Here is a 16,633-nt window from a genome sequence, read left to right on the forward strand (position 1 = left end):
TTAATAAAAAATAGTAATTCAAAGAAGAAAATTGAACCTACTATAATGTAATGTAATGAATGTGTTACGATAATCTCTAAATTCCAAAAATTGATAATTAAAAGGCAGAGTCATAATAACAATCAAGGGTGAAATAGATGTTCATAATGTAAAGAGACAACAGCAGGAAATGGATCTTTTCATAATGTTCATTTCCAAGTTCAATTGTTCTTTACCTCCAAAATTGGTGGGTCTATGCATGGCGAACTGTTAATTTCTTGAATCTGATCTTTGATTATATGAGAAAATACACATTCACGGAAAAATAACATTCTTATGGACTGAAGTTGCAAAGATCAAACTTTTTTTTTTGAAAGATCAAACTAGACGAAGTCATTTTTAATGACTAAACACATTTAAATATAAAAAATCTACATATTATTATTTGATTTGAGATGTGGATGATAGAGATATAATAAACTTAATCCAAGTTCTGTCTATTTTTAAATTCCTATGGATTATATTTGAGAATATGTTTAATATACAATTATATTACACATTCTAGAAAGAGATTAGTAATATGTATTGTTACATGTCAGTCGTTAGCTTACTACGAATTGCAGGTGATCATTTTCTCAATAGATGTTATCTACGTTGACCTATTGTGCTGCACGAGACTTCCTGAATCTCCTGAAGTATCGGGACAATGGTGTTTTGGGAACTGGAATGAATTTTCCGACTATCGCCAGAGGCCAGCTGTTAGAAATGTTAAATCAAAATTAATGAAAATTTGAAGTTAGATCACATAACAAATTAAGCTAAAATACATTTGAGACTTGAGAGGTCAGAATGATCAATTAAATGATTATCATTTCGTTAAACGAGCAGAGGTCTGGAACTCTGGATAACTAAAAAGCGCGATGGAATCAGAATTGTGATAATGAAACTACTGTAGTGAACATACCTGAAAAACCCAATAGAAAGAGAAGCAAGCCAGAGCTTCCAATCAAGCCTCACCGTCGTCGTGAATTTTCCAAGGAATTCGATGATGATTATCTAACAATTTGACAGTCAGAAATGCACCTTAATGTTGAAAATTAAGAACACATTACAAGAGGGATGCCTATTCACCTGAAGCACAAAGGTCATTCCAACAATTCCCATGAAGAGACGGTTTTTAGTTACCCCCCGGAAGACATTCATCTCATCTGGTTTTCGAGCATTGAACTCGTTAAATATCTGTAAGTTAAAGCATTATAAAACTGTTCAATAAGAATTCGATAAATTAAACAAGCATTCCTGCAATTATACGGGGAAGCCGAGCCTTATTAGACAAGATACTCCTATAGATGATAGAATCAAGAGGGGCTAATCCATCAACCATCAAGAAACCCGTCTAACAAGAATAAGAAAAGACAAGAAAAAACGGCTCCATTGACTAAAGACCTGCCAAATATATCATATCTGTTTAAGAATTTCTACAGCATCTTCACCTCTCTTCCACCTAATATTTTTTTTTTCTGTATTTCTCTGTCATATCCCATACCGCACATATAGTTTCTCTTTCTTCTATTTGTATATCTGATTAGGAGTATACACCTCATGCATATAATACCCAATATGAATAATTACCTAACATATTCCAATATGCCTCTATACATATTTCAAACACTGCCAAATTAAATTCACATATACCATTAAATTTCGAGAGACACAGGTAATTCTCTCCCTATATATTTGTATACATTTTAGCATTTCTGAATATCATCAGCTTTTGTTGAAAAAAATTTTATGTATCTGTGAAACATGCAAGTCTATATCTATTTTTCATTAATATTCACTTACTTGGCAGAAGACGAATGTATTGAAAATTAAAGTATTCTTCACTTGTATGGTATGGGCTCTGGAATCTTGATGGTTACGTAGAATACTTTCACCACAGAAGTTAAGGATAAGAAGAACAGCGACTTGATAGAGTGCCTGCAATGAAACAAATTAAATATCATTATTAAATGATGGGATCTGATCATCCCTATGTTTATCCAATTCAATGTGATCTTAACAAGTCCCTCCATAGAACAAAATATATTTTACCTGGACGACCAAGTTCCTCCACATGACATTTGTTATAAGAGGTTCCCTGAAAGCCAAACATAAGATCATAGTCAAAGCATGCATAGAAATGTTAATTCAGAGCCCAAATGTGTGTTAGATTGAGTATTTGCAAACTTCATTTTGGAAAGAAAGGTGCAAGTAGTTAATGGTAAGGATTATTTCCTTCCTGCCTTGTCGATCTAAGCAAATAGTTATATCCCTTATTAGATATGCAAACGTATCTTTTTTTTATGTCCTCATGCAAGAATACCTTTTCTGCCTCTATAATTCTTTTCTCTAATTCTTTCATAAAAAATATCAAAAATAAAAAACCTGCTCAATTCGTAGCAGCACAGAAAAGGGCACGGACAAAAGCAAACCTCATATTTTCTTCCAATATCCCCACTGTGCATATAATTTTTTAACTATTTACAATAAACCAAAAATGAAAAAAATCATAATACCTGACAAAAAAAGTATGTGCAAAACCTAGTAACCAACACCTTGTTAAACCTATTTGTTTGAAATTTAATCATACAAACAAAGAACTCCTATGCACTGTTTAATAGTGAAAGCAGCAAGTGTTAACCATAATCAAGGATTAACCATGAGTACACGTGTGTTTGTATTTACATGCCAGCACCATGCAGGCTTAAAAGTATTAAATGTTAAGCTGTATAGTAAGAAAACCAATCAAAACAAACCTTCGGCCAACCGGTGATCTGTGCATCAGACTGTCTGTTGGTGGTTCTGTAGCCAGTGCAAGAGCCCCAAGTGTGTCCATGATAAGGTTGACCCACAAAAGCTATACCAAGAGCATGTACATCGGAAACCAACATGTAAGAGAGGGGTAACGTAGGTAGATGTGACTGTAATTTGAATTATACATACTACTGCAAATAAAGAAATTTTCAACAGAGAAGAAAGAGGGCAGGGTACCTGTACTGCATTTAAAGGAACGTCACCAGAAGATACTGCTGCCACAACATTTATTACAAGAGCAGCAACATTAACAGTAAGCTGGAACTGAATAAATTTCTGAATATTTGCATATACAGAACGGCCCCAGCGAACAACCTACACAAAGTGAATCACACATCTTAGATAAATCACAGATCGGACCAATCCACTGAAGGCTTGTTTCTGAAATAAATTTATGTTTTCTCAAGCCCAGATGAAGCCAAAATCTAATCACAACCAGTCCCTCACAAGTCACAACAGCTTGGAAGTTGGCCCGTTTCTTGGCCATGTTAACTTAAGAATCAATTATTTAAATAATGGTTAAATTAATAGATAGATCAGTGTAGTTTTATCAATTTTTTCAAAAATATCTATATAATCTGGACTTTTAACAGGTTTCTAAATTCTTATAATATATTTAATTTTCCAATTAAGTTCTTAATTATAAAGTTTAATAAATAATTCTTAAAAAATTTTGCAATAACACCAAATGACATATTGATGATTGTAAACATAAATTAACTAAGTCTAATAAGTTGTGGGCCAGTAAGCCACAAAAGAGCACGTCAAAAACTTAAAAAAGATATTATGATTTATGACCAATTTAAAACTATAATAAAGGTTTAGGAAGCTACTGAACAATTTAGCAAAAAAAAAAAACATTGCTAGAAGAAATCTTATCACTTCTTACTCGAGCGTGTGAAATCATGTACCAATAATCACAGACACGAAAAAAGACAACTATATGATGCATACTTAAGGGAATAATTAACATGATTACCTTTACAACTGATGCGAAGTTATCATCCAGGATTATAATGTCTGAACTTTCTTTTGCAACTTCTGTTCCTTGGATGCCCATAGAAAGACCAATATCTGCCTAAATTACAAAATAGTAAAACAAGATATCAACTATAATAAGGAAATCGATATGATTGTTAGATGCCAGGTTTTCATAAATAAATTTTAAATTTTAGTTTTAAGCATGCGGAAAATTTGTGTGCATCATTGTAAGTTATTTGATGATTTGTTTTTTTGCATGGCTCTCGTATATCTGAATTTGAATGAAGTGACAAGCAATAAGTGCTTTATTGTGTAAACAAAAATTTCACGATTATAGCTTTTGTTATTATGTGCATCAATTATTTATCAGTTTTATCATTTGTTGAATGAAGTTTTTGAAACAACATACAGCATATTTTCTTTAATGGTTCCTTTGGCTTCTAAAAAAACATATGTTATCTCCTCAATTAAATATTTGAATTGGTTTACTTGATAGCGAAAATAACTATATATCTCTATAAATTTGACTTGTTTAAATTAACAAGCTTAAGCTTAAAGTACTTATTTGACTCAGATCCTTTATCCCCTTATCCAAGCACTCTAGGTATTTGGGTCGCAAATATGGGTTGTGGGTCATGAACCTCAAAATGAGTTTTTAGGCACAATGAGATCTCACGATCATACTAGCTTCGACGGCAATCCCATCCGATCTAACCAAATTACTATTCCAAGAAAAATCAAGAGGCGATGAAGATCGTAAAATCGTAAGGTCTTGCTGAAAAGATTGCAATTTTGACTACCATGAACTACACTTTAGAAGAGCCGAATTCATCTAAAGGTATGTAACAAATTACAAAAGCTCTAACTGATATGCGTGTGTGTATGCACTTTTCTTATGCAGGTTCATTCTTAAGTTTTATAAAAATATTCACTGTATTTTCAATCTTGAGACTGTACATCAAAGAAATATACAGACCTCATGAAGCGCAGGAGCGTCATTGGTGCCATCTCCTGTGACAGCAACTACTTCACCAATTTTACGTAGTGCTTGCACGAGCAACAGCTTGTCATTAGGAGAAGACCTCCCCATCACCTATATATTATATATGCAAATAGAAATAAGTATAAATAAACCTGGGGTGTTTAATGTTGTACGGGTTACTAGCATCGGCAGCATCCCTCTATGCAGATTAGTAGAGCATGACTGACATTGTTGAATATTTTTAGCTAATGAATATTACAAGAAATCACAGTGAAAGAACCATACCGTTATTCTTTTTGCAACTTGCTCCCTGTCTTTTTCAGATAGTTCACGGAATGTCTTTCCTTCAATTATATTTGGCTCAACAGCATCTTCATTTGACATCAGTATTCCACACTCCAAAGCTATTGCTTTTGCTGTTTGAAGATTGTCGCCCGTAACCATGCGCACCTGAGTTCAGACATAAATTGTGTTGGGTTGCCATGATTTTTACATTTTGGAAAGTGGATAAACAGTCATGCAACTCATAAAGGAAAAATCCACGTTCCAACACTGCCATTAATGGTTTCGATGAACGGCAATCTAAATATGAAGATATCTAGTTGTTCGATCAATATGAAAACGATGCTCATCAAAATAAAATGATATATTACCTTAACGCCAGCTTCAATGCATACTTCCACAGCATCTTTGACTCCAGGACGACAAGGATCCTGAGCATTCAGATTAATGTACATAGATGAAGGTCTATACTGGTTTGATTTGAAAGCACAAGGTCAAAGTATGCTCCAAAGCATAATGTTTATGTAAAAATACCATATTCAGCTTTAAGAACGCTCACAACCTCAAAATCTGCGATCTTTTTTACATATGTTATATTTAAAGTATGAGAAGTAATCTTGACCACTTAATCTTACATGATGTTCGAAAAGAAAAAAGGTTATTCCTTTCACCACTTACGTTCTCACTTGATATGTTATGAGCATAATAATAACACAAGACTTGTAGCCCTATTCATTCAGCAAATTGCAAGTTATAAGGCACAACCAAATTTCAACAACTTTAACGTATTATAACAGTGAAAAAAGACTCGCATTTTACCTTTATTCCAACAATAGCAAGCAAGACAAGTTCATGTTCTGGCAGGGACCATTTGTCTAAATCCTCCTCATTAGATGGAATTTGGTCTAAATTATATGATCTGTATGCAATGGCAACACAACGCAAGCTCTGGGCAGCCATGTCTTCAATAGCTTTCTTGAAGAATCCCTGAGAATTTTAAACAATAAATACATAGGAAAATGCTGAAAATATTATAAACCGCTATCGGTATCTAAATTCTTGGAAAAATGAAAGTATCCAACAAATATTTGCATAAGTTGACATTGCAGCAACTTGAAAGAACACTTCACCGCATCGATATGGATAAAGTGATTTGGTAGCAGCATAGCGTTATTTGATATATGAATATTTAAATTTCGGCTAGCTATATCAACCAAGAGAGAATTTTTTTTAATCTCCATTTGTTGAGTTCAATGATTTTAATTCCCTCAACAAACTTTCTATCACTTGTACTTGTTGTTACTAACCTTCTCTTCTTCAATGGATTTCAAGTGTCCATCTGCATCAAGATATTGAGTACATGTTCCCAGAACTATCTCTGCAGCTCCTTTCCAATGTATATGTACTGCAGAGTCAACCTGCCAAGACCATTACAATTAGTAGTTTTGATCAGCATATGAAAGATGATGTAAACACCATCCAAGAGATATGATTAATTAACAGCAGAGTAAACAAAATCTACCACGGTAAATTAAATAGGTTCAAAATGAGAGTTAAAAATTGAAAGCACACGATATGGATATTTGTGTCAGGTAGTGGCTATAAAACAATAAATAAGTGACGACTTGGTAAATAATCATATCAAATGATTACCAGTTTTACAGCAACACCACCGCGCTTTTTCTCAGAATTGAAGGGGAAGACATGGAGAATTGATGAATTTGATCTAATAAGATCAAAATTCATTCCCAACTGCCACACAGACTCAACAGATAAGTTCAGCTTCAAAATCAATATTAATATAAAGAAAGAAAAAATTGGAAAAAAAAAAGAAGTAATTGTACCTTCAGAGCCCAAGAAAGAACTGCTTTCTCTGTAGGAGATCCTGACACCTCTGTCTCTCCGCCATCCTGCCAGAACACAACCATGCACAGAATGTAACGATATGTGACACCAGCTAATTTTGTACAAGAGCAGGTTAGTAAAGAACCTTCAATGTTCAATCAACTTGAATGTTATTACGATTCACAACTAGATCAGTGCAATTTCATAGTAGTGAAAACAAAAAAATAAATCCGTTTGTTTATTATTTTTAGCTTATAAAAGGTACTTGGCTCATATTGGCCAATAGAAAAAGAACCTGGCCACAATCACACAACAAAACCATCTCTAGTCTTAGACATAACTACCATTCCATTCAAACACTGCACATGAATTTGAAGAATTTTTGCTTCTGGTCTAGATATACACCAAACTGAATTATTAGATTGTGATGGGAAATTAAATAAATGAGATTTGATTTAATTTGTGAACCAAAGCTTTTGCTTAGAATGTTAAAAAATAACTTCTAAAATTAAACGGGTATTTCATTTTTTTTCTATAACTCTTATCAACTTGACAAACATCAGTTTAATTTTTTTAAAAATTATATAAATGAATCATTTTACCCTTATCTAATAACCTATTTAATAAAATAAATTTATTTTAATTAATTTCAAACATAAAGTTATTTTTAAATTTTATTTTGATAAAAAAAATTAAATACAAAACTTAATTTTTTAATTAAATCAAATTACTTCAAACTAAAATACATTAAACTATTTCTTGTTTTTAAAAAATTAAACACAATCTTATAGTGAAGATAATACTTATCAGCTGAGGAACTTTAAGACCTCAAATTCAATTGATTTTTATTTGACAGTTACTGCTCGTTCAATCTTAACTATCCATTTTGAAGATATTTTTTTTTCCCAAGTAGTTGTAACTTGTCAATGGAACTATCTTTCCTTCTTTTAAATCAGATTAGGTTCTTGAACTTCAAAATTAATACATACTAATATTAGTGTTGTTCATTGCCATTGATTTTTCATATGTCAACAGTTTCTTATTTGCACCTTATTTCTTAGATTCAGGGAAAACTTTTCCTTGATTTTCTGTTATCTCTTGTATGTGTATATATCAGAGCACCCTAGAGCATTATTCTAGCGAAACTAATCAATAATATTCAATTTTTCATCAGTTTCACGTATTAGTAAGCGACATAATTGAGCACATACAAGCATACTATGCATCACATGCAAGATACCGTTCTCACAATAAGTGCATATTTGGTGTAGATTATAATCAATGATTTTATAATCTGTTTCCATAAAAAAAATAAAAAACTGCTTATAATCTTATTCTCTTTTGTTTAGTAATATTTGTGAAAACTGGATTATAATCTTAGATTATTTCTATTACAAAAGATTATTTTTTTTTTTAACAAATTATTTCGAGCTAACTTTTGTTTTCGATTTTATCCCCAACAATTGACTATTTAAATATAAAATTTATTATACAAATAAATCTATGCTCTTTTTTGCAATGTCTTTATAAAAAAAAAAAATTCTAGACCTTCCAAACAAAATAGATTATCTTAAAATCACTTTTCATTTAACATATCCAAATAGAAAACTTATTTCACATAATCAATGATAACAAATAATTGATCATATCTATAATCGATTATTGAAATAATGAGAAACTATTGCTGTTAGGTTATGAGAATATTTTGAGCTAATTTATTACCAAATATCACAACATAAAAGGAATCCTTGAAGCTGTTGTTAAAATTAAGGAGAAGGCAGACCTTAGGTACGAAAACATTGCCGGTTGTATTTTGTGCAATGCCCTCATTTATCAAAGATACAACTTCCGGATGCATCTTTCTCAAGTCATCCGGTGGATTTAGTTTCTTCCCCCCAACATATGCCTCAACAACAGTCATCTATAATTCCAAAAACAATGAGTTACTATCAAATCCTAATAATTCACGGATTTCAAATAAAACAAAGTAAATGCAGATAAATAGGAGTAGGCAAAATGAACAGATAACTTGTTAAACTATCAGATAGATTATGCCTATCAAAGATATTGGATACACTGCCAACAAGCTTTGAGCTCAAATGGCATTGGGTGAGGTTCAACCCTGTACCAGGTTATCATTCTCTTTTCTTATCCAAATTCTTGCACCTCGAATGTGAACCCCCCCCCCCTTCCAAAAAAAAGGACACGTGGGTGCGAGAATAGGTCTATCAAACAATTGAAATCATTTACTGAACCGTTGATGCTGAAATGTTGAGTTCCTTCTGTATTTCTCCATACAACAATAACTAGCCCCTAGGTCTTCTATATTTTCATATTAGTTCTAAATACATAATGCATTCTTCGTCCACCATATAGCAGCCTAGCTTTTATGGGGAAAATGCAATCAAAACAAAAATAAATCTCAAGGTATTAATCTTAATGAAGTTACATTATTTAAACTTCCAGAAACTTCGTACCAAAAAAGATTATGGAAACTCTTCAATTTACTCAACAATAACATACACTGGACCACAAGTAAACTGATTTTCTTTTTAAAAAGCCAATGATCAATCTGTTCTGAACCCAATACCAACGGAGCTGCATCAATTAAATAACTCGTGAAACTTTTATTCGCATGCATAAATGAAAATTATGGCCACATCTCCTCTTGCACTATCCAATCCTCTGACCGTAGAACCCACCTGATTTAAGGTCAAAGTTCCAGTCTTATCACTGCAAATGGTTGTAGCAGATCCCATAGTTTCACATGCTGACAGCCTTCGCACCTACACAGTAGTTAGAAAAAATGTTTTAAAACTAAATATGAATACGACAAATAACTGTAAAACTTATAAGATCGATAATGAGTACTGTTAGAGAAAAAATTGATACTTGCCAAGGCTTTGTCTGCCATCATTTTCCGCATTGAGTATGCCAAGCTATAATGAGTGATTGAGGAAGAAAATAACAGATTAAAACAAAACAATATCAGGCAACCTAGTTTTGGCTACATTTTGTGCTGTAAAATGAAATAAACTAGCAACATTTACTTACGTTAAAGTAACTGCTAAAGGTAGACCTTCGGGCACTGCAACAACCACTATTGTTACCTACATAGCTCTATATTTAGTTGAAAATATTACAAAAGATAAAAGAAATAAATGTGCTAAACATAATTCAGAAGTTGCACTTACTGCAATGGTAAAAATTTTGATGACCCCATCTACTGCTTCGCTGATAGTAGTCTCTCCAGCAACAAATTGTACTTTTCCATCTAGATCTTTCGTATGGCCAGAAAAGTATCTAGCATTCCAAAATTATTGCACAACTAGTCAAAGTTGGCACCGAGCTTGTATTAATTAGTTCATAACCTACAAAAGAACAACTAATGTTTACCTTCCCAAGAGGACTACAAGGACACAAACAGCTACAGTAAGCCCAACTATGCCAATGAAAGTTGCTACTCCATTCAATCGTACCTATTACATATCACCAAAAATATGTAAAGTTTTAAAATGACACTTATGTTTCTTTACGGTACAGCCAAAGCAATAGCTTTTTCTTTTTTTTGGATAGAGGTAGGGGGCACCTGTAATGGGGTCTCTTCTCCCGTATCCTCTGAGATACTTGCCATCAACAGTCCCCACTCAGTATTTATACCAACACCGGTTACCTATAGATGGCAATGTAGTATGAGCCAGGGTAGCAACATTATGAAAAATTTTGTTTCATGTGTTTAAATATATACCAACAGAATCATCAAAATTGGAGTACACCGTACTTCTTTATAGCCAAAAGGGCCACGAAAAACAAAATGACAATTAAATTTGATAAAACAAATAATAATTAAAACAATAAAAATATTGAAAAACAATTAAAACAAATGAAAAATTAATTTCACAATTTAACCAAAAAAAAAAAAGAAAAAGAAAAACTTTATGTTACGAATTCAGAATACTTTTATTGATTAATGTTACAGTTAGAAACCATTTGCAATGTGTATTGATGCGCTATTCTATGCATTATAAAGACAAAATACCAATCCCTATTTTAACCTGTACTAAAGTAGAATAAAGAAACCCATCATATGAATAAGGAAATATAGAAACTAATCCTAAGAGACAATAAAGAAAACTAGAAATATTACAATCACACCAAATAATAATGGAAAATGGAAATAAGGTTGAAATGGAACTGATCTATGGAAAGAAGTTGGAACAATGGCAACAATGCATGGAGGAATAGTTATATGTAAACATGCTAATAATAATCAATGAATCAACATAATCAGCCTTCTTATAATCAGCTGATGCAACCAGCACATCATCGCATAAAAGAAAATATTAACAAGCATGCTGTTTAAGATCAGAATGTAGCAACCAACTTCATAACCCCTAAAATCAAACATGTTTATATCAATATAGACTTTGCTCATAAAATAATAGGCAGACTAGCATTAAAGATACAATATCACATTGTACCAGCATAGTACCAACTCCATCTGCTACTTTGCAACCAGACATCAAAAAAGGTGCTTTTTGATCCTTGTGAATCTGCAAAACATTCATTCCTTTAAAATCATAAGAATTAAAACTAATAATTATGTCAATAGAAGGTTTGAAGTATGAACATACAATTTTGCTTTCACCAGTCATACTGGATTCATCAATGGCAAGTGAGTGGCCAGTGATTAAAACGCCATCGGCAGGGACCTGAGGACATCCATAAAGTAAGTAACACAGAAAGAGAACTATTCAATTTTGAGAGAGACAAACTGAAATGCTATGTAAACTCACTTGATCTCCTATTTTAAGGGGCACTACATCACCAACAACAATGTCAAATATCGATATTGTTATTGTTCTGCCACCTCTAAAGACCTGTAATGAGTTCAAGATTCCATGCTCAGTGTACCTTCCATATGATTTTATGTTTCAATAATATGATGTTACACACCTCCAATTTTATGTTTTGTTTTTCGGCATTCAAGTTCTGAAACTGCAGAGATTGCCGATAATCACTGACAGCTGGCAGACAAAAAGGCAAAAATAACAACATAAATTTATATGAGTACCTTCCTAACCTGTCTTTAGGGACTCTAATACTCTTAATTAAATCATTTAACTTCCTAACCTATGTCTTTAAGGATTCTAATAGTCTTAATTAAATCATTTTAATTATGAAAAAGGATATCCTCAATCCTTAAAGTTGAGTTTAAAGAACTAAAATAGTACAATTTTCTTTAAAAAAAACATTTATTTTACTTTTATAACTCTAATGCTATAAACTTGTTTGTTCCTTTCTAATAAAATCTTACCATTTTTAAATGTTTAAACAGATATCTAAGAGCTAAAGATAAGAAAAACCTTAATTATTTAAATAAAGCATATTAAATATTTTTAAAATTCACAAAATATTAAATGCTTATATTTTGCATGTAGTAGTTTTACATCAACAATTTTTTTTAATATATAGTAAATTTTAATAAAAAATTTTGTTAATACTAAATATTATATCTCTTAATAAAAAATTACCATTTTTTATTTTTTATTATATACCTTCATGCCCACATTAAAAAATTATTATTTTAATTCTTTAACCAATACCGCACATTCTTTAATAAATTTCTTAAACTTACAACTTGTTTAAGGTTAATTAATAAACAGAATGCCAAAAGGGCAAATACACCAAATAGTCACTTGTGAGTAGCTTAAGCCTTAAGAAAGATTCTTTTATAGACATTTTAATTTTTAACAATAAATAAATAAATAATATGACACAACAATCTAAACAATTCTTTGATGCAAATGATAATCAATCATGTATGTATAACTGATAAGTAATAACTTCGTTTTGAGTGAAACATAGTCTACGTAACCTCTTATTACGGTTACATATTTTACGCAACTGAATAATTGATAGGGTGTAGACTAATACTGTAAAAAAAAAAACTCTTAATTCACATTGTTGCGGAGACTGGTGGAGAATTGAGCTATTGACCTATCAGTATTAAAAAAATGTTTATCCCTACTGACGTTCACAGTTTTTTCCTTTTTCTACCATTATGACCACAGCCGACATTCTATATACATTTATAATTCTGTCATGATTAAACATATCTTATTCGTCAAAACTAAAAGAAGCTATTAAATAAATTACCTGTAACTACAATGACAAGAAAAACAGCGAAAGCAATGCTTCCCCCGTCATACCATCCTTCTTCCAAACCCTAGCGAATACAAATAAAGGAAAAAGATAAACCTTCGTGAAAACGACATCAACTTCAAACATAATGAAAGAGACATTACAGTGGCACCAAGCACCGTGAAGAAACAGGCATACAGAAGGAGAAAATAAGTTCCGAAACAAACACCAATAAACAGGCATACACCGCTTAATGTTCAGGGATGCGAGAAAGGAGGAAAAAAATCTTTCACAAAAATGCAAAGAGGTAACCCGAGAAATTCATAAAGTAAAATGTAAAATAAAAATAAATGTGATGAATTCTCTTTATCTTGTTAGTAATGCACTATGACATGCTCAAGCATGGATGATTTATCTTCAGATATGCTTGCGGTAGTTATTGTTCAAACCTGATAGTACACCGTCGGTTTCATGTAAGATTTCCTTTTAAATATATCTCCTATTAAGAGAGGCAAAAGCCTCGCCCAGCTTAAGCGTCAAGCACGAGTAATTACTGCCTAACTTCTCACATAATTGAGCTAGAGTGAAATAACGTGACTCCAGCAGTATTTTTTGTCACTTTCCTTGTCCCTCCAAGGAAGACGTAACAGGATATTAAAAGGTAAACTGTTTCGTTCGTTTTATAGCTCGCGTACTACTTTTTAATTTGGAGATCAGAAAATGAAAACAGGTGATTCAATTCCAATTAAGCTTCATATATTTCCACTAATGAACGAATTATTAACAATGCTCAATTACTGTTGTGATTGACGATAATTAGCAAATGTAATGCACCTCTGTTTTTATTCCGAGTACCAATGATACCACAGCTGCTATAATCAATATTATAAGGGTGAGATCTTGCCAAGATTCCCATAGAAACCTCTGTAAAAGAACCGCAAAGAATTAATACCAGCCAAACAGCTATTTCATCAATTGCAGTTAAAAATAAAAATAGATGATAACATGATAAAGAATGTACCCAGAAACTTTTCCCCTTTTTCCGAGGATATGTATTAGTTCCAAATGCATTTTTTCTCTTTAATAGGTCAACATCATCTCCACTAATCCCTTTATCCGGATTTGATTTTAGTAAATCCGATAGGCCTTTAACCTGAATAAGATAGAGTAGATTATATTAACCAAGCATATCACTTGAACATAACGTCACAAACAAAAATATGTTGAAGTAGACTTGCCCCTCCATGTTGTTGTAGAGCAGAAATACTCTGTTCCTTACTCATTGAAACAAGTTGTTCAAGCCCAACTGCATACTCACCTACTGGAGTTGGGGATGCCACTGTTGTACTTGTCACTGATTCAAAATATTAATTGAAAGATGGTAATAAGTAACATTATTATAAGCAGAATGGCGGAAGGGCATCATGTTGTTTGTTTTGGATTTAATGGCGATTAGCTCCGTGAACATTTTACAGTGATGGAATATTGTATGGAAGGTTAAGTTGGGAAACGAAGATTCGGGGAAGGGAGTGTACCTAGTTCACGTTCACCAGCCAATCTGAAAAGCAATGCTGCCTAATAGAAGGATTAATGAATGATTAGTCAGTTGATAAGGTGAAAAGGTAGCGTTGAAAAATGGCATTAGTGAGTGAGTAGATAAACATTAACATTACTCTTATGACTTGTGCGTGGGCTCTAATCATGTTTTTCTTGTGCTCTGTCTCCTCTTCCTTTTTCAAGTCAAGAGTGTATCTAAAACGCCTGGAGGCATTGAGCACAAAAGCCGCTTCCTGCGAACGAGTGAAACGCGATTTCAGAAATGAATTAAGCAACGCGCATTGATGAATAGAAAAGTAAAAAGAGAAGAAGGCTTACTCTCCAACGCCTGAGGGCCTCGGGGGGTGCATTTTTAGTGTGGGTGATATCGAAGGGATCGTCGGGATCAGCGAGCAAGTCGTCGTCGTCGACGACGACATCGTCGTGGTTGATGGAAGTGGGATCGTCAGGGTGGCTGCTTGCAATGGTGACGGTGAGAAGGCCATTGGAGGAGGAGGTGGAGCCACGCGCGGTGGAGGTCATGTTGCTCATCTATCTCTATCTCTCTCACTTTCTCTGTTTGTGCAATTGGAATTGGAATGAACAAGAATGCACCCCCTTCTTCGTTCCAAAATCCACTGCCCCCTTTCCTATTTCCCATTTCCTATTTCCTATTTCCTATTCCTATTTTGGACAATGCTATTGCTGGACCCTCTCATTCTCGTTACTTCCTTCTATTCTAAATATAGAACCTCTCTCACCAACAACCAATCAACCATCCATTGTTCATCCATATCTCATATATTTGTTTTTTACGGATGGGAGCCAGCAAATGACTTTCCCGCCTCAACTATCCTCTTTCCAGCCATCAAATTCAGTTCTTTTTTTTTCCGCTCTTCGTCAAAATCATTCCAATTTTATGTAAACTCAATTAATTAGAGGGAGAGTAATTACCACAATTTATTTTATTTTATTTTATTTTTAAGATACGTTAAATTTAATTACTTTTTTAATTTTTATATGGATGTCGGCATAAAATAGTATCTTGTTAATCATTTTTTTATACATTATTAAGAAATAAATATTTTCAAAAAATTACATTAAGAATGTACTAAAAATTATAATGATAATATATTTATAATATTTTGCTAATCAGTAGCTGTCCTTACGATCGTGAACCTAATTTGTCATTACGATTTCTTGTCATAATCGTGTATAAAATGCTAAATGCACATGCATAAATATTTATTAAGTCACAAATCACGTGTTTAAGCTCAATTTAAACGAATAGTTATAAGTATTGAGCCCAGGTAAATTGGCTCTGATCAAGTATTATTTAAATTAATATGGATTGATGTAATTAGGAGGAGTTCAAATTTTAAAACATGTGATATTGGGTTTAATTTTGAGATTAATGTATGTCAAAAAAGATATATTGTTAGAAGCATCTGCTTTAGATGCTGATGTATCCCCCGGGAGAATAGTTTTCTACGGGTAAGAAAATAAATATAATCTTCATTCGATGTACAACTTTTAAGATATATTTAATATTTTTAGTTTTATATTATTAATCATTTATATTGCATTATTAATATTAATAAATAATTTGTTCATTTAAGTATATATTTAATAAAAATATTAAAATTTCTATAAAAAAACAAACTATTTTACTTAGTAGTTAAAATCTTACTTTATTTTAATCTAACAATAAGTTTAAAACTTAAAAGGTTGAAAATACAAATAGTTAAAACACATATAGATAAAATGTGTGAAAAGCCAAAAAAAATATATAAAACAATAAAGTAAAAGAAATATATAAAAAAAAAAAAAAAGAATAAAGGCCATGTGGCATTTTAGTTAAAAAGATTTTAAATAAAAGAAGAAGAAGAAGATGTCACGTGGCACTTTTAGTTAAAAAGCTTTATTTGTATACTAGATTTTGTTTCTGTAAAATGCACGTGTCTATAATATATCTATAGTTTTTTATATTATAAATTATTTAAATTGTGTTATTTGTAATATTAAATA

At 32.2% G+C, this 16,633-nt stretch overlaps 1 protein-coding gene across 1 annotated transcript; it reads right to left on the reverse strand.

The window, feature by feature from the left end:
- Positions 1–443: 443 nt before the first annotated feature.
- Positions 444–15,148, reverse strand: LOC113856049 (calcium-transporting ATPase 9, plasma membrane-type-like). Its single transcript, XM_027487670.1, has 33 exons — positions 14,945–15,148; positions 14,743–14,859; positions 14,605–14,644; positions 14,308–14,423; positions 14,091–14,222; positions 13,904–13,993; positions 13,085–13,154; positions 11,882–11,952; positions 11,722–11,805; positions 11,560–11,637; positions 11,407–11,478; positions 10,515–10,598; positions 10,322–10,404; positions 10,120–10,228; positions 9,980–10,035; positions 9,822–9,864; positions 9,628–9,711; positions 8,709–8,846; positions 6,925–6,990; positions 6,734–6,832; positions 6,388–6,498; positions 5,900–6,067; positions 5,452–5,511; positions 5,084–5,248; positions 4,793–4,909; positions 3,815–3,913; positions 3,013–3,150; positions 2,778–2,878; positions 2,074–2,119; positions 1,825–1,959; positions 1,111–1,218; positions 944–1,035; positions 444–735 (listed from the first exon to the last, which is right to left on the reverse strand). The coding sequence occupies exons 1-33, from the start codon at positions 15,146–15,148 to the stop codon at positions 639–641; spliced, it is 3,273 nt and encodes a 1,090-aa protein (XP_027343471.1). The 3' UTR covers positions 444–638.
- Positions 15,149–16,633: the final 1,485 nt, after the last annotated feature.

The sequence above is a fragment of the Abrus precatorius genome, unplaced genomic scaffold (assembly GCF_003935025.1).
Source record: "Abrus precatorius isolate BTA unplaced genomic scaffold, Abrus_2018 Scaffold11, whole genome shotgun sequence".
NCBI lineage: Eukaryota > Viridiplantae > Streptophyta > Magnoliopsida > Fabales > Fabaceae > Abrus > Abrus precatorius.